The sequence below is a fragment of the Aspergillus neoniger genome (assembly GCF_003184625.1).
Source record: "Aspergillus neoniger CBS 115656 unplaced genomic scaffold BO87scaffold_5, whole genome shotgun sequence".
NCBI lineage: Eukaryota > Fungi > Ascomycota > Eurotiomycetes > Eurotiales > Aspergillaceae > Aspergillus > Aspergillus neoniger.
Window position 1 is genome coordinate 521,885 of NW_020291133.1, and position 24,459 is coordinate 546,343.

General features: G+C 50.2%; 6 protein-coding genes and 1 non-coding gene across 7 annotated transcripts; 5 read left to right on the plus strand and 2 right to left on the minus strand.

Annotated features, from left to right (window-relative positions):
* Positions 1 to 1,717: 1,717 nt before the first annotated feature.
* pkcA (protein kinase c) lies at positions 1,718 to 4,338 on the plus strand. Its single transcript, XM_025618454.1, has 5 exons — positions 1,718 to 2,062; positions 2,143 to 2,724; positions 2,774 to 3,169; positions 3,235 to 3,648; positions 3,707 to 4,338. The coding sequence occupies exons 1-5, from the start codon at positions 1,843 to 1,845 to the stop codon at positions 4,237 to 4,239; spliced, it is 2,145 nt and encodes a 714-aa protein (XP_025483283.1). The 5' UTR covers positions 1,718 to 1,842; the 3' UTR covers positions 4,240 to 4,338.
* A 1,186-nt stretch (positions 4,339 to 5,524) lies between these two features.
* Positions 5,525 to 7,884, plus strand: BO87DRAFT_351828 (uncharacterized protein). Its single transcript, XM_025621155.1, has 2 exons — positions 5,525 to 7,200; positions 7,250 to 7,884. Exons 1-2 carry the CDS (start codon positions 5,751 to 5,753, stop codon positions 7,849 to 7,851), a joined length of 2,052 nt encoding a protein of 683 aa, XP_025483284.1. The 5' UTR covers positions 5,525 to 5,750; the 3' UTR covers positions 7,852 to 7,884.
* Positions 7,885 to 9,377: 1,493 nt separating this feature from the next.
* On the plus strand, positions 9,378 to 9,853 carry BO87DRAFT_448360 (uncharacterized protein; the record flags this gene model as incomplete). The annotated part of the gene is made up of 2 exons (XM_025628294.1): positions 9,378 to 9,418; positions 9,448 to 9,853. The coding sequence occupies 2 exons, from the start codon at positions 9,378 to 9,380 to the stop codon at positions 9,710 to 9,712; spliced, it is 306 nt and encodes a 101-aa protein (XP_025483285.1). The 3' UTR covers positions 9,713 to 9,853.
* Positions 9,854 to 13,868: 4,015 nt separating this feature from the next.
* Positions 13,869 to 19,748, plus strand: BO87DRAFT_456146 (ARM repeat-containing protein). The gene is made up of 7 exons (XM_025628704.1): positions 13,869 to 14,059; positions 14,141 to 16,646; positions 16,693 to 16,975; positions 17,022 to 17,360; positions 17,409 to 17,574; positions 18,447 to 18,753; positions 18,851 to 19,748. The coding sequence occupies exons 1-7, from the start codon at positions 13,886 to 13,888 to the stop codon at positions 19,246 to 19,248; spliced, it is 4,173 nt and encodes a 1,390-aa protein (XP_025483286.1). The 5' UTR covers positions 13,869 to 13,885; the 3' UTR covers positions 19,249 to 19,748.
* BO87DRAFT_t77 lies at positions 17,913 to 17,983 on the minus strand. The gene has a single exon. It is a non-coding gene; the product is annotated as a tRNA-Gly (tRNA).
* On the minus strand, positions 19,389 to 20,822 carry BO87DRAFT_373471 (H(+)-transporting V1 sector ATPase subunit D). The gene is made up of 8 exons (XM_025622558.1): positions 20,723 to 20,822; positions 20,531 to 20,643; positions 20,456 to 20,466; positions 20,069 to 20,394; positions 19,968 to 20,016; positions 19,907 to 19,916; positions 19,816 to 19,856; positions 19,389 to 19,768 (listed from the first exon to the last, which is right to left on the minus strand). The coding sequence occupies exons 1-8, from the start codon at positions 20,735 to 20,737 to the stop codon at positions 19,539 to 19,541; spliced, it is 795 nt and encodes a 264-aa protein (XP_025483287.1). The 5' UTR covers positions 20,738 to 20,822; the 3' UTR covers positions 19,389 to 19,538.
* A 147-nt stretch (positions 20,823 to 20,969) lies between these two features.
* On the plus strand, positions 20,970 to 24,385 carry BO87DRAFT_351836 (mRNA splicing protein SYF1). The gene is made up of 5 exons (XM_025621156.1): positions 20,970 to 21,145; positions 21,213 to 21,329; positions 21,392 to 21,445; positions 21,539 to 23,550; positions 23,605 to 24,385. Exons 1-5 carry the CDS (start codon positions 21,056 to 21,058, stop codon positions 23,888 to 23,890), a joined length of 2,559 nt encoding a protein of 852 aa, XP_025483288.1. The 5' UTR covers positions 20,970 to 21,055; the 3' UTR covers positions 23,891 to 24,385.
* The last annotated feature ends 74 nt before the right edge of the window (positions 24,386 to 24,459 follow it).

Sequence of the window (24,459 nt, forward strand, 5' to 3'; positions counted from 1 at the left end):
CGGTGAGGAAATCTCGGGTGATTGGGCCCGAATTACGTGCCTGGGCTGAAGATTTACTGATGTTGGGGGCTGTTTTGGTTGTTCCTCTGGGCAAATATTCTCCGTGCGTGCAAGATGAAACAGATCATCCATGGATGGACCAGAGACCCTGTGCGGAACAAGCCCCAGTCCAGTCAGTCAGTCAGATACAGTTATCTAGTTAGTTGAAGAGGGAGAATAGATTTGATTGCATCATTCTTCCCGGCCGTGTCGTTGCCCCGATGATCGATCCAGAGATCAGTCCATCAATTATGGGGAAAGGAAAAGCAGTGCGGATTGACTTTTTGCCTGATCCCGTTACTAAGTCAGTCAGTCCATTGCATTCCGAACCCGCGACTGCTTGCCCGAAGGAGAAAGAACTGTGAATGTACTCCGGAGTAAGTGAGTGAGAGTGAGTGACTATTGCGGGCGGTAAGGAACCAGAATGGATTGAATAGGAAAATATAATAACATGAAGAACTAAGCAGAGTTTATTCTTTTTCTCTTCCTAACTTTTACTATTACTACTTACTACCTTTCTATTTTCCTTCTCTTTTTATCTTTGTAGTGAAACCCTATACTTAACCTGGTACTGGAAGTTCACACCCGTTTATCTTTTTTTTCCCACATTTCCACACGGCCTCAGCCACAGGTGGAATTTAGGAACTCTGAGCCGTCAAGTTCATCGCCACGGGCCCAACTTTGTCTCACGTTTTCCGAGTGGCTTAAACCCTGGACTTTCTTGCCTTGCCTTGCTTGCCTTGGAGAAAGCTGACTTGACCTGACATCCCGTCGTCGCGATCGATCGGACTTCCCCCCCTCCCTGCAACTGTCAACAAGAGCCCCGCGACACCTACTATTATTGTTGTTGTTGTTGTTGTTGCTGCTGCTGCTGCTGCTGTTGCCGTTGCTTTTCTTCTTTCTGCCTTCTTCTCCGTAACCTCACCACCACAACAAACTTCCTTCCCCCGATCGTCGGCCATTTCCCATCTTCATCCCTCTTCCCCCCCTCCCCTCCCCTCCCCCTTCCCTTACTCTCTCTCTTTCTCTCTCTCCCCACCCTTCTCCCCCTTGTAACTTATCTAGTTACTTCCTCTGCTTTCTTTCTTCTTCCTCCTTCCCGTCTTTTCCTTCTTCTCCCCCCGTATTCATAAAGGGCCACACCCCACCTTCTCCCAACCCGCAACCCCCCGGTCGCATTGCGTCGATCCCGTTCCATTCCCCTCGATTCTCCCATTGTCCGCGGACCACATCTCACACCATGGACGGGGACGATCTCATCGCCTCGGTCCACCGCAAGATCGAGCGGGAAAAGGCCCTCATCACCGCCGCCTCGAATATGCGACAGTCGACCGATAATCCTCTAGTGCAACAGCGAGTCGATGCGAACATCCGTGATGGCCGGAAGAACATCGCCTACTTGGAGGAGAAGATGCGGGAGCTGCAGCTCCGTCGCATGGAGCACGAGGGTGGTGGTTCCCCCACCGATAAGCGTCTCCCGCCTAATCCTGAGGCTGGTCCCGTCCCTCCTCAGAAGGATTATGCTCCGGGTTATGGGGGTAACGAGGAATATGGCGATGCTTCCGGAGCCCACCCGCACGGTGGTGCTGGTTCTATGCCGTCAGGGGCCCCGTATGCAGACCCGCGACCCTTCGCTCCCGTGCCCAAGGCCCGGCCCAATTACACAAAGCTTGGTATGTACTGTTCTGCAGCAGCTGGAGCTCAGGTCGCTGTCTATTGCATTAGCTCCTCTCGGACTGACGTCGTCGTTGGCTAGACCTGATCAAATATGACACTCAATATCTCGGACCCAAGATCCAGCTCATGCTGTCGCAGCTCGAATTCAAGTTGAGTGTGGAGAAGCAGTACAAGGCGGGTATTGAGAAGATGGTTCGCTTATATCAGGATGAGGGTGATCGGAAGAGCCGTGCAGACGCCGAAGGCCGGCGGATTGAGAGTAATCAGAAGATTCAGTTGCTGAAGCAGGCCCTTAAGCGATATGAAGATCTCCATGTCGACATCGAATCGACGGATACTCCCGATGGTATGTAATCATGCCATTGAGGCTTCCCCTTATATTTCCGTCGTGCCATGTTTTCTAGCGTGCTAATATCACCTCCATAGATGAGAGTTTAAGCACCCCCAATCTGCGCAAGCCACTGACTGGTTTGCTAACCCTCCGCATCCACGCCGTGAAGGACGTCGACCATGCCGCCAGCTCGAGGTTCTCCAGAGGTCCCGAGACGTTCATTGTGCTGAAAGTGGAGGATACCATCAAGGCTCGGACAAAAGCGACACGCATCGACAGGTGGCAGGACGAAACGTTCAACATCGATATCGACAAGGCGAACGAGATTGAGCTCACAGTCTACGATAAGTCCGGTGACCGACCTACGCCGATTGGTATGCTTTGGGTGCGCATTTCCGACATCGCGGAAGAGATGCGTCGTAAGAAGATCGAGTCTGAGTTCAATGCATCGGGTTGGGTGTCTGCGGATAAGATGGAGCATGGAGGTGCGCCGGGACGACCGGACACCGCTGGGGGACCAGGCTCTGCTCACCCATCAGGGCCCGGGGGCCCTGGTGCGGCGCCGAGTCAAGGCTACGGAGATGGAAGCGCCGGAGCGCCTGGCGGGAACCAGGTCATGATCGATTCGTGGTTCGCGCTGGAGCCAGTTGGTCGTATCTACCTGTCAATGAGTTTCGGTAGGTTTGTTCGAAAGCTGCACCCCGATTGCACTGACCCATTTTGTAGCCAAGCAATTGAAGGACCGCCGGCCATTCGACATCGGTCTCAACCGTCAGGGTGCAGTTCGTCAGAAGAAGGAGGAGGTTCACGAGAAGCAGGGCCACAAGTTCGTCACCCAGCAGTTCTACAACATCATGCGTTGCGCCCTCTGCGGCGACTTCCTCAAGTACGCTGCCGGTATGCAGTGCGCCGACTGCAAATACACTTGCCACAAGAAGTGCTACCCGAAGGTTGTCACCAAGTGTATCAGCAAAGCCAACTACGAGACCGATCCCGACGAAGAAAAGATCAACCACCGCATTCCCCATCGCTTCGAGGGCTTCTCCAACATCTCCGCCAACTGGTGCTGTCACTGTGGTTATCTGCTTCCCTTTGGACGGAAGAACGCCAAGCGATGTACAGGTATGCGGTCTTCCATTATAATATTCAAGGGGTTTGCAATGACGGAATATGCTAACTTTTCGCAGAGTGTGGTCTTACTTGTCACTCGCATTGTACACATCTGGTGCCTGACTTCTGTGGTATGTCTATGGAGGCAGCCAACCAAATCCTGGAGACCCTGATCCGCACCAAGAACCATAACAAGACCGCCTCTGTGAGTTCCGGTCTTAGTGGCCGCACCCTGCGGCCCAGCAGCACACCCCAGGGCCCTCAGGACAATGCGGCTATGGCCTACCCACAGAAGCCCGTCGAGAGCCCATACGGAGCACCTCAGCGGCAGCCTTCCGCTGAAGCTGTGAGCGCAGCGACCAACTCGTACATGCCTCCTCAGTCCCCGACAGCCGCTGCAAGGCAGCAGATGCCCCCGAGAACGTCGTCGAGTGCGGCTGTGGCTGCTGCTACTGTCGCGACGGGAATGCCCTCTCCCCAGCAAATGCCAGGTTCGTTCACGTCTTCAGTTCTCGAACCCTTGCTTAGATACTGACTCGAAATGTACAGTGGAGCAGAGTCGCCCGATGCAGCCTCAGCTGCCTACCTATGACCCCAAGGCGTACGAGCCGTACGCCAATGCCCCGCAAGGCATGCCGCCTCAAGCGATGCAGCATGCAGCTCCTGCCGCGTATGGCATGCCTGCACAGCAGCCGGCTATGCAGATGGTTCCACAGCAGCCTCCTGAGGCTCCTCAGCAGCCCAAGGTCCGGATTGGATTGGACCACTTCAATTTCCTGGCGGTCCTGGGTAAGGGTAACTTCGGAAAGGTCATGCTGGCAGAGACGAAGAGCACCAAGAGGCTGTACGCCATCAAGGTGTTGAAGAAGGAGTTCATCATCGAGAATGACGAAGTGGAAAGCACGAAGTCCGAGAAGCGAGTCTTCATGATCGCGAACAAGGAGCGTCACCCCTTCTTGCTGAACCTGCACGCCTGTTTCCAGACGGAGACTCGTGTTTACTTCGTCATGGAATACATTAGCGGTGGTGATCTGATGTTGCACATTCAGCGCGGCCAGTTTGGTCTCAAGCGAGCACAGTAAGTTATACACGGGCACGGTGGGCGGAAGTGAAAGTTGCTGATTATTCTAGGTTCTACGCTGCGGAGGTCCTGCTGGCACTCAAGTATTTCCACGAGAACGGTGTCATTTACCGTGATTTGAAGCTCGATAATATCATGTTGACCCTGGACGGTCACATCAAGGTTGCTGATTACGGTCTTTGCAAGGAGAACATGTGGTATGGTGCAACCACGAGCACGTTCTGTGGTACTCCGGAGTTCATGGCGCCCGAGGTGAGTACAATGCTTGTGATCCGTGTCTAGTCGGTACTAATGCTTTCAAAAGATTCTCCTGGATAAGAGATACGGCCGTGCTGTTGATTGGTGGGCATTCGGTGTCCTTATCTACCAGATGCTTCTTCAACAGTCTCCATTCCGTGGTGAAGATGAGGACGAAATCTACGATGCTATTCTTGCCGACGAGCCGCTATACCCCATCCACATGCCTCGCGACTCGGTCTCGATTCTCCAGAAGCTCCTCACCCGCGAGCCGGAACTGCGTCTTGGCTCCGGACCTACCGACGCCCAAGAAGTCATGTCCCATGCCTTCTTTAGGAACATTAACTGGGATGACATCTACCACAAGCGGGTGCCCCCGCCGTTCATGCCTCAAATCAGCAGCCCTACCGATACTAGCAACTTCGACCAGGAGTTCACCAGCGTCACTCCTGTCCTGACACCCGTACAATCAGGTAAGATTCTGATAGATTTTGTGTCTGCTAGTCTCCCCGCTAACACTGTATCCAGTCCTTTCCCAGGCAATGCAGGAAGAGTTCCGCGGCTTCTCGTACACCGCGGACTTTGCGTAATCGCGCCGTCTTGAATGTTGTCCGGACTTTCTGTTGTTTGCTCGTTATCTAATGTCAACATTGGCACGAGTCTGATTCTCGGAATTCTTGATGCCGGCTGCTCGGCATATTTGCGCTGAAAGGATTCCCACATACCCATAAGAGTTTTGAGAGCTGGTGTAAGCGCTATGATGGCATTTGTGAATGTGGAATGAGGGGTTGATGGGGAGTATTTTTTCTTTATATGTCTTCAGCATCTTAGGCTGTTTTTAATTCCTGTTCTTTTGCGGGCGAGTTCCCGTTCCTGGAATGTAATTCTGCTTCAGCGTTTCTCTCGACTCACTGTTTAATGCTGTATGACTGAATGGAAGACGCGGAACTGACGAGTGAAAGAATGCATCTGGAATAGCATATAATGTAGATGCTCTATAGAGCCGATTCTTCGGATTTCTTTGTCCACTTAAGCACCACAATCAAGGTGCGGAGGGAAGACACTAGATTTATCCTTTGTCTCACCCAGTGACTGCAGTGTTACTTCTCCAAGGTTTGGAGCTTAGTCCATTGTTGCCCCAGACCAGTATGTTGTCTCGGTCTCCCAAACAGATCCCCTCCTCTGTTTGTTCTGTCCCTCTTTGTCCAACGTCCAACACTTCATCCACAGCTCAACAAAGCGTGATCCAAGGAGCCCCTACTTACAGAATCATTGATGCTACTGGACAAAGACCTCATGTCCTCTTCTCAACTCCTCTTCGAGCTACTCTCCTCACCTCCGCCTCAAAATGCCTCCGAACCAACACCATTAACCCCCGACACCGACACCGACCCGAACCTTACAGAGCTTGATTCGTCCGATATTCAGAGTCTCTTATCGACTGGTTCATCCTTTTCATTCTGTTCGCCATATATACCGCCGCCCTTGCCAACTCCGCCTTTGCATCGTGATCGCTTTGTCCCAAGTATATCCACCGTCGTACAAGGAGCGACGAAACGACGTAACAGCATCAGCAAGAGTCTTCACTCTTTGTTTCATTCTCCGGGAAATAACGCACAGATGACTATTCGCGCGCGATCTATATCTTCAGGGGGCTCTCTGAGGAGGAGCGGGCCGCTGCCGACGCAGGATCCGGATTACATTGAAGAGAATATCAAGGTCGAAGAGGATGATGAGGGGTTTGTTTCGGATGCGGATGAGGTTGATCCGAGTGAACTGAAGATTGAAGAGGCTAGAAGAGCTAGAAAAAAGAAGAGGGATATAGATGTTACATACATTCCGAGGAAAGATGAGGAGGAAGATGATGTCTTCACCCCAGACGCAAATGAAATTGATCCTAGTGAGCTCATCGACAGGGTTGCTCAGAAGAATAGGAAGAGGAAACCGGATGTGGATGCTACATACTTGTCTGGGAAAGATGATGGTGGTGATAGCAGCCAGGGCGAAGAAGCGACGGTCAGGGCTTTCAAGAAAAGGAGGTTGATGCCACATCCTGCATTAGCATCATCTGTTGATGCTGGTCGTCTGACTCCCGAGAAGCCGGTGAAGGCAGAGGTTCCTGTGACGCCGTCTGCTCAAACCGATCCTGTGTATCAACATGGGGTGACTGGGTTCTCACAGAAGGATCATGCAACGACGGATCTAGGTGCGATCCCATATCCGACGCCGGATACTCTTCGAAAGAAGACTATAACTAAAGCTGCAATCACTTCGTCTGCGCTTCCTCGTGCTCGCCCTGTCCCGAAGAAGGCTCCGAAAACAGAACATGAGGAGTACGTCCCAGGTGAATCTGTGTATCCCGAACCGGAGGCAACTCCGATAAAGTCCATCGAGACCGAGAATGCAAACCCAGCCGACTTTACCGAGGATGATAACGAAGAGTATCAGGACCGTCCTATTCATCATACTGAGAAGACGGGTATTGTCTTTGACTTTTCGGTGGAAAGAGCCAAGCGCTGGGCTAGCGCAATCAATGTACCAAAGGGTCTTTTTAACGAGGAAGAGAAAGATTTGTTCTTTCGCCTTGCCATGCGCGGATTCGAGCCGGTTGTCCCCAGAAGCTGGCGATATGACTTTCCGACACTGCCTGAATCTTTGTATCCTAGGAGCTCCGAGGAGACTGATAAGCCAATTATTGACGTCACTCGAAGCTCTAACCTCTATGGTGAGTTTTCACTTACTGCGTTACAAGAGAGATACTAATATATATCCAGCTATCAAAGCCTTAACAAGTCTATTTGCCGTCGGAGGCCGTGTCCGCGATTGCGACATTTTACACCAGCAGCCCGAACCCTTGATCAAACAAGCGATCCAGAAATACATCTCCTGGGCTCTCTTTGACGTCAACCTACACACCATGAGAGATGCACTACCAGTCCATGTGATATACGCTCAAAAGAAACACGAAAAAACCATTACGGCCGTCCGGAAGATGAACACAAGGCTCCAGAAGCTTACCCGGCAGCACCAGGAAGACCTTGGCGTGGCAAACAACACCTATACAGAGAAAGAGATGGCGAAAATACTTGAGGCTACCAAATTCCCCCTTCTCACCGGGTTCATTATCTGCGGTCCCATCGTCGCCATCTTGACCCATAGCACTGATCCTCGAGAGATAGGCAACGGCCAAGAAGACGGTCGGTTCATCTCTCAGTTTGACTTGTCGGAACGCGGTCAGGATGTGTGGAATTCCTTGGCTATTGCTATTACGGTGATGCATGTTCGTCGGACTATGTTGACGTTGGCGCATCAAGGAAGGGGGAGTTATCGGCCTGGTCGGATGCGTAGTCCTTCGGCTTTTGATGTTGATCGTTGAGGTGTTCGTTGGTTTGAGGTGGTTTTGTTTGTTATGGGTTTGGAGTTGCATGGTTAGCGATTTAACTTGCAGTACATTTTAGTTAGATCAGCTACTTGCTTGTCTTGAGATGTTCAGATGAATTGATATAGATGCACACTTACCAGTCCCATGAGTTTGTATCTACAAATGTAGGTCGAAGTTGAACCTGCTTTTGTAATATTTATCTGCCCCCTCTAATTCCTAACATTAAGTGGAGTTGGATGTTTACGGAGGAGATGGTAATTCCGATGACGATGTAGGGTGGATAATTCAATCTAAGTTTATTGCCTGGTTCGTATTATGTTACCATAGTATTAATGTTCCGAAATATAGTACCTGGTGCACATACCCCATGCATACATCTTCATATCATATCATACGCACCATTGTATGATAATCCTCCTCACGCCCTGAACCTCTCCCTCTCACAAGCTCCTAAACCCAAATACTACGAAAGAAAGAAGGTATCAACGAGCCAGCTGCAATAAACTTCTCTTCTCGTATATTCCATGTTGGAATCCTATGGAATATTTCCCCGACGAATCGCCAGAGTATCTCGCAATTCGCGTTATATTGCAAGCATAACTCACTCGCTTGGTGATTCTTGAGGCGCCGTTCATGCAATACTCTTAATCGCGTGCGACCCCCCACTCGGCATTGTTCAACGCCTGAGACATGCTCAGGATCTTATGCACCACTTTTCTTTAGTATCAGCGTCACAATGGTCCTGTTCGAGGACATCAGCGGCCCCATTCGATAATCGATGTCGTGGCCTAGACAGGTGTGGTTTTGGTCGATAAGACGAAGCTGGTGTGGGAACATGAGCGAACAATGGATCGACGTGCGTGTGCTTCCATATGGCATCTGATATCAAATGCAATTTCCCTCGTTGGGGTCATAGTTATGATTATCAACTCCGCCACATCCCACCCACCCCAGTTCTATGCACATGTAACCCATAGACAGACAGAAAGTTCAAGTCGATTTTACCACCCTTGACTGCCAGAATAGCGTGGGACGTATCTGCCAGCCAGTAATACCGGGCTATCGTCCGACCTCATTGCTAACAGCAGCTCATGAAATAAAGCTGTTCAGATTTTGTAGTCATCTTGGCTATTTTACCAGATACCACAGTAATCATCAAATAGCATCTGTCTCCAGGTGGACTCCAAGGAAATGTCCATATCTCCACAGTATCAAGGACTGTAACATCATCCAGATCATCAATGACAGTGTGATGCTTGAGAGACCATCGAGGACTCTGCCAGATAACCATACCAGCCGGCCCATCTCGGATAGCCCATGAAGTAGCAACCACAAACTCATCTTCAAGATGTAGTATATAAGAGAGCGATGATGACATATCAGTCATTATGCCGGGCAGCGCCTTCTCGGCGGCGCGGTTGGTGAGAATAATTTGAAAGGACTCCGGGACCCTATGGTCGAACACTTGAGGAATATTTGTTTGGTCAAGTTTGGATACCCTACCGATTGCCTGTTCAACAATGGCCCTGGCAAGAGCCACGCTGAAGAGATGGATATTTCTGTAAGATTGCTGCATACTCAACCCTGTAGAATCTATTATATTGGACATGATGAGAATCGTGTCCTTATCTCAGTGCTCATTAAGGTTGTTCACGGGCTTATGATGTTCGCTGTGATCAAGATCGGAGTGGAGCATCATGCAATCAAAACCCGCTACTTTCAGGTCGTATACACGTCTTGGCCTGGAAACCAGGTCCACACGAGTGCCTTCTTATTACAAAGAAGAACTTGGTCACGCAGTATTCCAAATATGGATCTCATCTTGGGCGACCCTTTCAACATGCCGGCCAGTTGATGCGCATCTTGTCCCAGCCTGGTCTCGGGAGGTTTGATCAGCTTGCGGTAGAAAGATTTAACCTCGTCCTCACCAACAACCACTTCCTTCTCGCGAATCTTTTCCAAGAAAGTGGGGATCAAACGTCCTCTATTAGTTGCAACAGGCGGCCGTTCGACAAGACCGTAGTTAGGTTTTCATTTAGCGTAGGGACGCTTCCTCGCTGATGGCACCTTTGAATTGATATTAGGTGTGGTAACAAAGAACCTGAGACGTGGAGTATGTGTCAGGCTGAACACAGTGTCGGCGTTAGAAGGATTAAGTGGTGGCCACCACCGACCACCAAAAAACCATTCGGCTAGCCAGTATTTCGTCAAGACAGTACTAACATATCATCTCGTCCTTGTTGGTTATGCATTCTTATGTGGTGAGCAGAGATGGTGGATTTTAGTCGATGCTTTTTCACTGGGACTTGGCGCTTTTGCCAACTAGATAAAATTGGTGCATTCAGTTGTGGTGTAAGAACCGCTGATCAACTCGCAGCAAACCCCCATTTCTTCGATATCGAGATCAGGCAGGGATTGATATGGTCTCTGTAAAATCCGCCAGTTCCTGATCAAGGCGCCAGTAATACTCTGTAATTGTAGAGGCAAATCTTTCATTGTTGTCGCTTGGTGCTTAGTCCCGTGGAGATAAGTATATCCTGTCGTGGGAATCATCAGCCACGCAGCCACGCAGCGAGGCGGCTAGATCATAGTGGGTTCGTCATGACCGTCCTTGATGTCTGCTGTGATTTATTTAAGCGAGGAATAAGAAAGTGAGTATTTCCTTTCGCATTTTGCGCTATTCGTTCGTTATTATGACCTTATCGTGGCCCGGAAACCAGCCAACCAGCCAGTTCATGGCTGTGTGGTTAACTCTGATATCAAGTCAGAAAATATGTTTGGTCTTGGGCCTCTGTCTGGTGCTATTTGTTTCAAGTCGATAAAACCCGTAGAATGAGGAAGATCGAGAACATGGTGCCGGATCTTCGTGCTTTATTACCACATTTCCTTCCTAAGTGTTCATGGGCGTGCGTGCCCTCAGCATTGCCAAAAGCAATCGCTAGATTGTATGAATCTGCCCGGATCAATAAATTTATGTTGTCGTTCCAATTCTCATTATTCAAGACCAATGCGGGCCATTATTCGACGATCTTCACTAGATGTGGGCGTTTATCCAGCAAGTCTCCATGGTGTCAGTCAACAATAGGCAGCCAGGGAGCATGCGAAACGTACTGGTTCGCAGGTCTTCTTGCCGCCATAAGAGGAGTGACATAGCACGGAAGCCTTGTCATCAATATAGTATCCAGTTTTATACAGAGCAGCTTCAGCAGTCATAGTTGGTATTGACATGTCGAAGATAGTGCATACAGAACTTGTATCGTGCCCGGATGGGAACATTGCGCTCAGGGCGGATGTTCTTCGTCTCGTGGCATGGAACTGAAAACCATCAGCCGAGGCAGTCGACCTTTTATTCAAGTAATCAGTGTCCAGGATTTGCTTGAGGAAGGTCGATTGAAGCAAGAAGACCGGGGAATTTTGATTGTAGCCAGGAAAGTCCTCCTTGTTGCTGAGCCTTCGACATCTCGATCAGTACACTAAGTAGAGGGGAGCGCGCGAAACCCACTGGTTCGCATAGCTTATTATCCTCGGAACAGAAGTTACATAGAAAGGTGCACGCGCATCCATTTGGCACCCGATATCCAAAGGAACTCCTCGGGCAGGTTTGTAGTTGTTGATCGCGTGGCGAAGACAATGCATACAGAAGTTGATCTTGATGCTCACGGGCATGTATCGCTTTGGGGGGCGAGACCCCTTCGCCATCGTGACTATCCAGCAGATGCTTATATGAACAACCTTCTTGATGCTTTTCATGGGGTGCTCTCGAGCGTGAGCGGATTCATTACTGTCAAAATGTTTGTATTACCCAAGGTCGGATGAAAAAAGAGGCGACCAGCATTTAATGTTGTGCTTTGCGCTTTTTGCTCGTTATTGCGGTCGAAGAAGAGGAGGACTCTATAACCCTATATAGCAATATCAAGTAACATCAGTTGTCTTGCATCGCTCATGTCTTCCTAACATCGCATCTCACTCACAAGGACAGTCGATATTATTCCCGCCCAATACACGGCGTTGGAGTACTTGTGGCGACTACATGTCGCTGCCTGTGGTGTTTCTTTGCGATATCCCAGAACTTAATTGGTTTTGATGTTGTTGTGCCCCAGGTGACCAATATGCCACGGCTTGGGGATATCTATCAGATTAGCTGTTGGCTGAGCCGGTGTTCCCAGTAACTTGTAGCTTATGCCTCGCCCTCCGAGTCACAGAGGGACCCAGCCCCAGTAGTCTCGTGTTTATCTCTCTCAACCCCGACCTACGGAGCAGAGACTTGGAGTTTGGTGTTTTCGACGCAAACAACTAATGCGTGGCCTTGGGAACAAAGGTTCTCCGTTGTATTCAGAAAGCCACACTTGTGTGGCGCCGGGTAGCCCTGGCCCAGCATTTCTGGAACCACTTCAGGATGCTACCCAAATGCCATCTGCTGTTGTTGTTAGTGTTTTGTTTCATCAATTATTGTGTGCTTGGTGTAAATATGTACGTGGACGTGTTCACTCGGTAACACGTCTTCTTCTGGCTTATTCACACGGTGCAGTCCGGGCCCAGGTTACAAACCCACGTAAAGTTGGAATGGTAGACCGAGTACGCCTATACTCCTCATATCCCTCTCATTGTACTGTCTGTTGATGTGGCTCACGGGGGTTCACAACCATTGAACAGCCATTTCCACTCTATTTTCCTTGCTTAGAAAGCCCTGAACTGGGGGAAAAGGCTTCGAGTTCTGTTCAATAGAGAAGAGTTTTCCAATGGAGACACTGCGCCAATGAGCTATCAAGTCCCATGTCTCGCTAGTTATATCAACTGATTGTTGTTCCATATGGTGAACCATGCTGTAAGCGCTGCTCGAACATGCCGCAGTCGCGTGGTGGCTCTTTGATCAAACGAGGCAAGAAGGGCCAAGCACGACCATTTAGAGGGTATTAGCTGGAGCGAAGGACAGAACGAAGGCTATTATGTCTCAAGCTCTCATTATGCAGAGCGAGGATCCCGTACGCAGTACGGAATGGTCCAGAGGACCGATTCTAGAGCATTTGATGTCGGTCTTTTGTAAGTTAAGGTCAGGAAGGTTTTCTAGTTCGGTCAAATAACTGACATACCATAATCAAAATGTACTCGGCCCATGAGCCAGTTTACCCTAATGATACTTTGTAGATCAATATCCTTGTCATCGGGTATGGACACCTTCGTATCTTCGACTTCATGAAGATGCTATCACGTTCTTCCGATAAAGGGTTTATCTCTGAAATGTCTTCATATCTCATCTAGTGACAGTGAGCGTTTAGATGTGAAGAGTATTATCAAACTTTAAAATAATGTAGTAAAGATCCTGTCAGATTACATTGGAAAGTTGGAGAGGCAGGGTGGTTGAGGCCTTTATATAGACCGGGTCTCTTGGAGACTTCACTGCAATCGCATCGTCACTGAGCCAAATTTACTCTTCATCGTAACTCTGAGTCGTTACATTCCCACGACTAGGCATCATCCACAATATAGTGAATCTATACAGCTGGTGATAGCGCTATAAAATGCGATTCATGCAATTCCATGCTGTTTTGTGTGGATCGTGAATATCGTCAACAGGGGTTTCCTCTACATACATGGATTTAAAGACTTTTTAGATGGAGACTCCGTATAACTCGTTATTTATCTACATTTATCTAGTAAGTGTATAAGTCTTGGGGCTTGATCAACATTGGGGCATGAGCTAGTACCTTTGAATCTCTATAGTAGCCAAACAGGTAAGGCCGACGGAGAGAAATATATAATACTACTAATACTGGCAGGCGACACCCTTAACGGGATCGATAATCTAAACCAGTAGCAATGTCAGAATAGCGTCTAGAATACCTAGTGGAGTAATTAATTCTGTACGAATAGGTACTTAGAAACATGTTGAAGAAGGATATTCATGCAGTTGGAATCGATCTGTATAATGATGACTAAGCACTCGACCAGCAGATGGAATCCCCGCGGCGACTTCAATCTTCCTGATTCGATGCTTTCAACGCTTCAGTATACTTAGTGGCACTCCATCATGGATGCGGCCGAGGATAGGGAGGTTAAGCTCCAGCGTGCTTCTGGAGACCTCGTCCAAGAGTTTTCCGAGAAACTGCCATCCCTCCTTTGGAAGACTCGACCCGACCAGCCAAACACCCGCATTCCACGGAGATGGACCCCCGCCGCAAAAACAGAAAGACTCGTCGGCCTGGTAAGCAAGCTGCCCACGCCGTGCCTGATCTCATGTCTAGTCTACGAATTTTTCTTGTAGTGATAGCTGACCACTTTGTAGTTGGAGCCGTTTCAGGAGTGGCCGCAGCTGTTGGACCCCCACCTGCAGGCCCTTCTACCCCCTTTAGTTGATGCCTTTCTGGCATATTTGCTGAAGCATCGCGATCAATACGCGTCCAAACCCGCAGGATTGCAAGGTCAGAAGACAGCGTATCCTCTTCCAAGAGCGATCTGCAGGCTACTTTATACCTTTTGCAAAGTCCGTGGAGTCAAAGTTATCAGCAGGTTCTTGAACAATGAGCCCAAGTATCTTGATCCGCTGCTCCGCGCTTTCGTTGAATGGGATGCCATCAAAGATGAGCCTGAGCTAGGCCTTGGAGACATTCCCCTGCGACTGGTCTGGGAGGAACGATATGTGATGCTGATTTGGCTGTCGCATTTGTTACTTGCTCCCTTCGACCTGGCTTCGATGTCGTCGGATGATATCCCGGTTCCGTATGACAACCTTGGGACTTTGAAACAGATGCCGAACCACACACCAATGGTTGCAAAGTCTCTACTTTCTGTGGCCTTGAATTATGTTAACGTCTCAGGTAAAGAGCGGGAAGCCGCTACAATTGTTTTGGCACGACTGGTGCTTCGGCGTGATATGCAGGCGCTTGGGCTTTTGACTAATCTGACGGACTGGGCGTTTTCGGTTGTTCAGCCTGCAGGTAATCTTGAACCTCCTTCAGTCTACACGTGTATTGGCGTGTTGTCTTTCATCGCTCGCCTGGGTGCGTCGGGCCAGGTGGAGGACTTTGCTCCCCTGGTTTCTCCCGTCTTTGGACAGACGCTGCAAATCCTGCAAGGAAACTCGGCGGTCTCGGATGTTATTAAGTCTTCTGCACTGGCACGGAAGACTATCATCAAAATCTTGCGTACGGTAACAGTCATGGCCTTGTCGCTCAGTGAGAGGGGAGACAGTACAATCTCGGATGATCAGGTTTCTAAAATTTTGGAAGATGCAATTGATCACTTCCTTGTCGCTCTTGCTGATAAGGATACCCCTGTGCGCTTCGCAGCGAGTAAGGCCCTAAGTATCATTACATTGAAGCTGGATCCCGATATGGCCGCGGAGGTCATCGAGGCTGTTACCGGCTCTCTGGAAGAGAACATTCTGTATGAGAAGCGGGACGGCACCATCGTGACACCGCTGGAGGCTCGGAGGATAGGGATCAACACGTTGAAACGGAATTTGAGCGCAGTGGACGCTCAGAGGTGGCAGGGGCTCATCTTGACGCTCGGCCATCTCTTGTTTCGCCGTGCGCCTCCTACCCCTCAACTTGGCGATGTACTTCAGCCACTTGTTTCGGGCCTTGACTTCGAACAACGGTCATCAACCGGAAGCTCTGTCGGAACAGGTGTACGTGACGCCTCGTGTTTCGGAATTTGGGCGCTGTCTCGCAAGTATACCACCCAGGAACTGCTTGCCTTGAAACCGCAGACAATCAGCACAGCCACAGCTCAAGGTGAAGAAGAAAGCACATTGCAGATGCTGGCGATCGAACTTGTGTGTGCCGCGTGCGTTGACCCGTCTGGGAATATTCGGAGGGGTGCTTCTGCAGCACTGCAAGAGCTCATCGGGCGTCACCCTAACACAATTGCCGAAGGTATACCGCTTGTCCAAGTTGTGGACTACCATGCGGTGGCTCGGCGCTCGCAAGCAATGATCGATGTTGCCAGCGCGACCGCTACTCTCAGCCTCCATTACTGGAGCCCCCTTGTCGAATCATTGATGCACTGGCGAGGTATTGGCTCGCCTGATGCAGAGTCTCGCAGGCATGCAGCCAAAGCAATCGGAGTTTTGAGTACGCAGCAGTCATACAAAACAATGCAACAGGTGTTCCAGCGGCTGCTGAATAGGCTATCTAGTATTCCACACAGTGACGTGGAAACTAGACATGGTTGTCTTTTGGCCATCGCAGCTACGGTTGACGCATTCAACGCGCACCGTGAGAGGGACCCCATAGATGCATCGGACGCAACGAGTGTCTCGCATTATGTGGCCAAGGCCTGGGAGATATTTAGCTCTTCGCTCGGACCAACCAAAGATGACCTCACCCTTCAGACTTTCCGGCCTGAGCTGACAGCGGAGGCCTCTTCTCAGTTGATATGTTCTCTTGCTCAATCAGTTACCCTGGCCCGTGAACCACGAATCTCTCAACCCTCAGTGGATTTACTAACCAAGGCTCAAGAAACGCTCTTGCTATGCATATCACGGAGCGAGGACACTTCTATTGAGAGCTCATCAAATGCAGTATCCGAACTCCTACCTCTTTTGTCACCTGACGAACAAGAGAAGATGATTCAGGGGTGGTTTTCCCACATCCATACTACCTGGAACCTGCCAACGGGCCGCAGCCAGATCACGGCCCTGGGCACAGTGTTCAAACAAATTGACAAGAACAGTCCTCTCAGAAGATCTATCATAGATAACATCATAGAATGTGCAGAGAAAGAAGAACTAATCGAGAAGAGAGTGGCCGCTGTCAAGAGCTTGGCTACCGGTGTTCTGCCGCATATAGGTATGTTTGATTACCAAAAAGTAAAGCAGCTGCTGATGCTTCGAAGATGTAACCGATGGTATCCTCAGTCACCTCGTCCGTTTCCTGAATGATTATACAACCGATAGGCGAGGAGACATCGGTTCTTTGATTCGGCTTGAAGCGATTCAGGCCGCAAAGACGGTCCTAGAAGCTGGACCAAGACTTCCCAATCAATTGCCTGGGGTGCAAGATATTGTTGGGTGCCTTTGCCGACTTGCAGCGGAAAAGCTTGACAAAGTACGTGTGCAAGCTTGGATATGTCTTCAGGGCTACTGGGAAACAGCCAATGGCTTTCCGCCGTTGACAAGGTGAGTCTACCATGTGTTTTCAAGATAAGGATACTGATTACATCAGGAGATACGAACACTTCAGTCATGTATCCTCAACGGAATATCTGCTGCAGCTGCTCCAATTGCAGAGTATTGATTGGCTACGTCAGCCTCTGTTCCAAGGCCTTGCAACTTCGGCCGTTGCTGGTAGCGAAGGACTGATTCGGTCGTCTCGCTCAGCTCTGGTACAGAGCATTCAAGAAGCAGAAGATCCGCAGGCTGCAGTATTGGCCATAATCAAGGACCTGGCTACCATATTAGGCGAGAACCTGCAAGACGATCGGTTCGCGATTCCTGTGCTTGAGGTCTTGGCGTTTCTATTGGACAGCTTTGTCTCTTCTGTGCCCGATGACTCCATCCCAAGGTACTTTTCTCCCATTTGCAGACTACGACGTCTACTAACATGTAGTAGTCTGCGGAAGCTATTTGTCCTCGTCCAAAGAGCACACTTCAAATCGTCAAACATCGCCCGACTCGAAGCGGCAGTCCGGGCTTATGCACCTCTGTCGAGGATAGAGCAGCTACATACGGAAGTGATCAAGAAAATGACGGCGCTGCTACTGCATCCGTTCCCTAGGGTGAGTCTTGCAATCCTTCTGCGGTGTTTACAGCTAATCAGAGTAGGTACGTAACACTGTGGCCGAGTATATATACATAGAGACGGAGATTGAAGTAGTCAAGACGGAAGATTGGTCCAAACCGACCAAGCAGTTGAAAGAGCAGGTTGAGAAGTTGAGGAAGACATTGGGTTGTAATTAGCGCATTTCGGAGTTTTGGATATCCCATGATTCGGCGACTTATCATTCCGCATAAAATGAATTGAGATGAAATATGAAAAATGAAAAAGAGACATATACAAGGTCTACTACGTAGTAATGGCAAGATATAAATGCAAAATGCAAAAAAGATATTTCTGTGCATCATCCGTGAATCGAACACGGGCCTCATCGATGGCAACGATGAATTCTACCACTAGACCAATGATGCTGTTGTGGTGAAAGAAAGGTCCAAATTTCACATCATCAACGGCCCGGCTGCTCCACCAAGCAGCAATCACCTGACCCCAAGCTCACCCGCTAAAGCGGCACCCATCCACCGGCCCCGTCGCCGACATATCTACAGTTCGAGACCTACTCCAGGTAGGTAATTCCGAGAGCTCTCACACCAATCCTCCAACTCCTCCACCAACAAGGGTACATCCCACAAAAAAACACAGCAACAATGGCGTCCATAACAGCGCCCAACCCGATACCCCCCAACTGCACGTAAGTCCAAGCCATTCCCCCCCCCCCCTCTCTTCTTCAGACTCCGAACCCGCATCGCAACAAACCCATATAGCAATAACATTAAACTAACCACCAGCCCTCAGAGTCTACGTATAGTTACCTCCCTCACCATTTCCCTCTCCACAACTACACCACATCTCTAACACACCAACGAAACATAATAGGTCCGCAACCTGGAAGAGCGCATCAAAGTCGACCAGCTAAAAGAAGCACTGGAAGAGATCTTCTCCGAATACGGCACGGTACTTGAGATCGTCGCGAAAACGAACCTGAAGGCGAAAGGACAGGCGTTTGTTGTCTTCGACACCGTGGAGTCGGCGACTCGCGCCATCGACGAAATCAATGGCTTCGAACTCTTCGATAAACCCATGGTGTTGGATTACGCGAAGACGAGAAGTGATATGACGGTGTTGCGTGAGGGCGGGGAGGATGAGTTGGAGGCGCATAAGAGACGGAGGTTGGCTGAGAAGGGTATGCATATTTCCCTTTCCCCCTCCTTTGCTAGTTGATATTGTGGGTTGGTTATGTTCTGGATGAGAAGGCTAATGACGGTGTGTGTCTGGTGTAGAACGCAAACAAGCGCACGAAGCCCTCGAAGCTCAGAAAAAGCTCAAGCGGCCCCCCGGAGCACCTACGGAACCTGGCCGTCCTGCGAAAACTGCCAAGGGCGCTGGTCTCAAGCCTACCAGTGGGGCTGCGGCGGCGGTTATTCCGGACGAGTATTTGCCTCCGAACAAGATTCTCTTCTTGCGCGATTTACCCGATACTGCGGATCAGGACAGTCTGACGGCTGTGTTTGGTCGGTTCGAGGGATTCCAGGAGGTTCGGTTGGTTCCCGGACGCAAGGGTATTGCGTTCGTCGAGTACGAGAACGAGTCTGGAGCTATCAGTGCCAAGGAGGCGACGTCGGGGATGCCTATGGGAGAGGCTGGAAAGCCCATTCGGGTTACTTACCAGAGACAATGATTGGGGTGGTTGTGTGACTTGTTTGGCGTTGGGGTGGGTATTTCTATTTTATTTTCTCCCTCGTGTCTAGTATGTCTCTTGTTTTATTACTATTACTACCTACTTGATTTGTTGGATGGTATCTGGGAAGAAAGCATGTCTGATGTCTCTTTTTGAGGTAAATCATTTGGCTAGCGGTGTGATATCTGACAGTGTAAGGCATATGAAGTGACGAAAAAGAACTGCTCCAGGCTAGAAAGTGTAGGTGAGGGAGGTACTAGTTACAGGGCGAAAGGGATTCTGAACGGCGCCTAGAAAATCACGTCGGCATCTTCTTGCTCTCCGAGGACGTCGGGTGCTTCAGGTGCCTCTTCTGCCTTCTTCTCAGCATCCGCGCTTTCCTGCAGCCTGGCTGCTTCTTTCTGCCGCGCAGCCAGGATCTCTGCGTCTGCAGCGGCGTTGTCGCGCTGCTTTTTACCGGAAACCTTCTTCAGGCGGTAGAACTCTTCTCTGTCGAGCTCGTCCAGCTCCGAGTTGATGTCTGGGTGGTGTTAGTGGGGAGGAAGATGTCAGGGTAGGGATACGAACATTTGATGGTGTTTTCAGTGCGGGGAATGATGACGTGCTCGCTGTAACCGGTTAGTATCTGGGTTAATGGGCGAAGCGCTGCATGTCTTACATGGCATTGACTGTGACAAGTTAGCTTAATGAACGATATAAGTTCTGATAGTAGCACATACCTCTCCGGTTCACCACCTTAATGACCTCGTCTAGAATCACGAATGCGGTCTAAGAACAGCATTAACTCGTCTGACCAACGACACGAGTGTATAAAACCAACCTGTAGACTCGCCAGCTCCACTAGTGTTTCCACCGCTCTGGCATAGGTCTCCCGACAGCGCTGGACCTGCATACCACCCTTTCCGAGACCCGTCAAGCCAAAGTCGTTGATTCCATCCTCCGTGTAGCTCTCGAAATGAGGGAGCAAGACACCAGAGACGTTCTCTTGTTTGGCCCTCACACGGAACCGGGCCTGCTTGGCGGACTCCTGAATTTGGTAGCCAATATCTCCTCCGACCGCATAGCTGACTTCGGCAAGCGAGAAAGCGGCGATTTGCATGACCCGTCCCATCTTCTGCTTGGCCTCATCGATGCGCCGAGTGATCTCTAGACACCGGGATTAGTCTCCGACATGGTAGGGAGCTTCAGTGAGGAAGGGCTGTCATACCCCGGAAACGCCTGTAGATCGGGACGGGTTAGTGATAACAAGACCCAATTAAATAGGGCAAGTCAAAGAACATACTTGGTCAAAGCCTCACTCTTCCGCTTCAACAAACTGTGTCCAGTCTCGGCACCCTTTAGTTTACCCTTCATCAACCCCAACGACTGGCGAGTCGGAAAGACTGCCTCACGGCCCTGAATAGGTGAGTGTAATCAGTATGCATGCCCCCGCATAGTTCTCAAAAGGGAACAAGAGGATCAAATTTGGACATACCACAGCACCCGACATGATTGATGCAGACGAAAACAAAAATGAAAAAAGAGGGAACAAGAAGGGCCACTCCAAACCCGACAAAGGCCACGATAGCTGCAGCGAAGAGGGAGGGCCGCGATATGCGATGACGATGCGCGATAGTGAGCTTGGGCCACCCCGTGCCCGCCCGCATGACTTCCGGTCACGTGCACAGCGTCCGACTTCATCGCCCGCAGCGCTCGGCGCTTTTCTCCAACCCGCGCGACCAGACAAGCTTTACCCGTTCATGCGACCCCCTTTTCTGCGGATTTCGTGTTGACCGTGTGAGTTGGTCCCGCTCGATTGAGTGGCGCAATGCCAGGGACAATCCTGCCCCCGAGATCCCACCGGCAACACGCTCAGATGGACCGAACGTCGGCCTCAGGGCCGGACCTCTACCTGATTGTAAGTGGGGGCGACGCATCCATTGATTCACCAGACAACCCTGGCTAACTGTGCGATGTGATTGCAGGCCGATCAGGATACTGTCTACGAACAGGATCTCCTTCGCAGTCCCGGTAGCATCAAGCCATGGCTTGCCTATATCGAATATAAACAGCAACATGGCACGCTTTACGAGCAAGCCTTTGTACGTTTTCTCTGCCGTCGCGATGACGTCCCGATATACGTGCTAACCAAAGTCATGTGCAGGTCATGGAGCGTGCGTGCAGAGAATTGCCGAGATCATACAAGTTGTGGAAGATGGTATGGAACCTTTCTTTTTCTACCTGCGGAACCCCTCATATTACTATATTCCGTGTCACATGGTGGTGTCAGATTACAGCTGACCAGAGGCAGTACCTCGAATTCCGAACACACCACCTAAAGGGCCGCAACGCGACTGTTTATCGGGCCGAATACCAGAAAGTCAACGCGCTCTTCGAGCGTGCTCTCATCCTGCTCAATAAGATGCCGCGGATATGGGAAATGTACCTCTCCTTCCTGCTCCAGCAGCCTCTTGTCACGCAAACTCGACGGACGTTCGATCGTGCGCTGCGAGCTCTGCCAATCACACAACACAATCGAATTTGGAAGCTCTACAAGACTTTTGCGCGTTCCGCGTCAGGCCAGACAGCTGTGAAGATCTGGGCTCGGTACATGCAGATTCACCCTGAGAATGCCGAGGAGTACATTCAATTGCTCGTCGATATGGGCCAGTACACGGAGGCCGTCAAGCGGTACATGGAGATCCTCGACAACCCCCGTTTTCAGTCCAAGGAAGGAAAGAGTAACTTTCAGCTGTGGACGGAGATGGTTGATTTGTTGGTATCAAAGGCAAAGCAGATCGAGACTGGCCCTCAGGTAGGAATTGATGTTGACGCCATTTTGCGCAGCGGCATTGATCGGTTTGCCGACCAGAGGGGCAAGCTGTGGGCTGGCTTGGCCACGTACTGGATCACCAGAGGCAATTTCGAAAAAGCTAGAGATGTCTTTGAGGAAGGTATCACGACGGTCATGACAGTCAGAGACTTTACCCTGATCTTTGACTCTTATGTCGAATTCGAGGAGTCTATTATCGGAAGCTTGATGGAGTCAGCAGCAACCCGAACTGACAAGGGACAAAGTGACGAGGAAGCCGACTTCGACCTTGATCTGCGGATGATGCGATTTGAGCAACTGATGGACCGACGACCGTTCCTTGTTAACGATGTGCTGCTCAGGCAGAACCCCAACAATGTCATCGAGTGGGAGAAGAGAGTGGCCCTCTGGGGAGACAACAAGCACGAAGTCGTGCAAACATACACAGCAGCTATTGCAGCTATCAACCCCAAGAAGGCCCATGGCAAATTCTCCGAACTCTGGGTCAACTATGCCAAATTCTACGAGAATGGAGGCGATCTGGACACAGCTAGAGTTATCTTCGAAAAGGCTGTCAAGGTTCCCTTCAAATCAGTGGCTGAACTGGCCGAGACATGGTGCGAGTGGGCGGAAATGGAACTCCGGAGCGAGAACTTCGACAAGGCCGTGGAGATCATGGCGAAGGCAACGCAGGCACCGAAGAAATCGACTGTGGACTATTTCGACGAGAACCTGTCACCTCAGCAACGTGTGCACAAGAGCTGGAAGTTGTGGAGTTTCTATGTCGACTTGGTAGAAAGTGTGTCTTCCCTGGAGGAGACCAAGAAGGTGTACGAAAGGATTTTCGAACTGCGCATCGCTACCCCTCAAACCGTCGTCAACTACGCCAATCTCCTGGAGGAGAACAAATACTTCGAAGACTCCTTCAAGGTCTACGAACGTGGATTGGATCTCTTCAGTTACCCAGTTGCATTCGAGCTGTGGAATCTCTACCTGACCAAGGCCGTTGACCGGAAGATTGGAATCGAGCGACTCCGCGATCTGTTTGAACAAGCTTTGGACGGATGTCCTCCCAAATTTGCCAAACCTCTCTACTTGATGTACGGCAACCTGGAAGAGGAGCGCGGTCTGGCCAGACATGCCATGAGAATTTACGAGCGTGCTACCCGCGCCGTCTCCGACGAGGACAGATTCGAGATGTTCGAGTTCTACATCACGAAGTCGGCTTCAAACTTCGGATTAACGTCCACGAGACCCATCTACGAACGGGCCATTGCAGCCTTGCCCGACCAAGAAGCGAAGGAAATGTGTCTCAAGTTTGCAGAAATGGAGCGGAGACTCGGAGAAATCGACCGGGCCCGTGCGATCTATGGACACGCGTCTCAGTTCTGCGATCCCCGTACCAATGCGCCCTTCTGGCAGAAATGGGAGGCATTCGAAGTCCAGCACGGAAACGAGGACACCTTCAAGGAGATGCTTCGTATCAAGCGCAGTGTTCAAGCACAGTACAAGTAAGTGATACCCACATATATCAAGCAACCAGCTCATGACTAACCTCAAAACAGCACCGATGTCAACTTCATCGCTTCCCAGGCGATTGCCCGCAGTCAACAGCGGACCCAAGACGGCGGCAAAGACAACGAGCAAGGTGGCGAGGACGCGGCGGCGGAGCGTGCAGACGCAATGGCAGCATTGGAGCGACAGGCTCGTGCCCCCGTGGGCTTTGTCGCCGCCAGCACCGGACCAGAAGGTGGCAACCGGCCACCTCCAGCTGGCCAGGAACAGCAGCCTTCGGCTGCTCCAGTCAACCCGGATGCGATTGACCTCGATGACGACATGGATGCTGACTAGTCTTTTCTTTCTCGGTTCTCTTTGCTCAATTTACCTGTATACCATTCCTTTTATCTTTTGAATAGCTGCGCTGCAATCTCAATGACAACATCCCATCATCCATCATCAAATTCAAGATGGAATTGCTGCAAATCTCGTGACTTTTTCATCGTCATCGCCATCAATCACTCTTCTATACTTTCCCATCTACCATCTACCCCATCTGAGCAGTCAGTCACTGTGGCTACTGGACCCTTCTTGAATAGCCCAGAACAACCCCTCCAGATCATCTGTACCACTCGACCATCCAACTTCTTTCTCCTTTGTTTCAATCTCCAACCCATTTGACTGTCCGCGTACACGAACGCGCTTTTCCTTCTTGCCACCTCGCTCTATACTTTTTATACTTATAGGATACCTATTTAGTTAGTACATCCCATTCTTCTCTTCGGCGTTTCTTTACTATATAGTATAGTATAGACACCCTGAATCGGAACTGAGCTTGTCTGTCTGTTGCTGATCGATCGTGAACCTTTCTTTACCATTTATATAATATGCTTGCTGTAAATGAGTGCCAGGTTGTAGAGCTT

Excerpts from the sequence above, each read along its gene's own strand:
- pkcA (XM_025618454.1), top strand. The coding sequence starts at position 1,843 with ATGCTGTCGCAGCTCGAATTCAAGTTGAGTGTGGAGAAGCAGTACAAG. Across the intron at positions 2,725-2,773 it reads CTACCTGTCAATGAGTTTCG|CCAAGCAATTGAAGGACCGC; the intron begins GTAGGTTTGTTC and ends CCCATTTTGTAG. Across the intron at positions 3,649-3,706 it reads CTCTCCCCAGCAAATGCCAG|TGGAGCAGAGTCGCCCGATG; the intron begins GTTCGTTCACGT and ends CGAAATGTACAG.
- BO87DRAFT_351828 (XM_025621155.1), top strand. The coding sequence starts at position 5,751 with ATGCTACTGGACAAAGACCTCATGTCCTCTTCTCAACTCCTCTTCGAG. Across the intron at positions 7,201-7,249 it reads TCGAAGCTCTAACCTCTATG|CTATCAAAGCCTTAACAAGT; the intron begins GTGAGTTTTCAC and ends ATATATATCCAG.
- BO87DRAFT_456146 (XM_025628704.1), top strand. The coding sequence starts at position 13,886 with ATGGATGCGGCCGAGGATAGGGAGGTTAAGCTCCAGCGTGCTTCTGGA. Across the intron at positions 16,976-17,021 it reads GGCTTTCCGCCGTTGACAAG|GAGATACGAACACTTCAGTC; the intron begins GTGAGTCTACCA and ends TGATTACATCAG. Across the intron at positions 17,575-18,446 it reads TACTGCATCCGTTCCCTAGG|GTCCGCAACCTGGAAGAGCG; the intron begins GTGAGTCTTGCA and ends GAAACATAATAG.
- BO87DRAFT_373471 (XM_025622558.1), bottom strand. Across the intron at positions 20,017-20,068 it reads TGGAGCTGGCGAGTCTACAG|ACCGCATTCGTGATTCTAGA; the intron begins GTTGGTTTTATA and ends TGCTGTTCTTAG. Across the intron at positions 19,769-19,815 it reads CACTGAAAACACCATCAAAT|ACATCAACTCGGAGCTGGAC; the intron begins GTTCGTATCCCT and ends AACACCACCCAG.
- BO87DRAFT_351836 (XM_025621156.1), top strand. The coding sequence starts at position 21,056 with ATGCCAGGGACAATCCTGCCCCCGAGATCCCACCGGCAACACGCTCAG. Across the intron at positions 21,146-21,212 it reads GGCCGGACCTCTACCTGATT|GCCGATCAGGATACTGTCTA; the intron begins GTAAGTGGGGGC and ends ATGTGATTGCAG. Across the intron at positions 23,551-23,604 it reads AGTGTTCAAGCACAGTACAA|CACCGATGTCAACTTCATCG; the intron begins GTAAGTGATACC and ends ACCTCAAAACAG.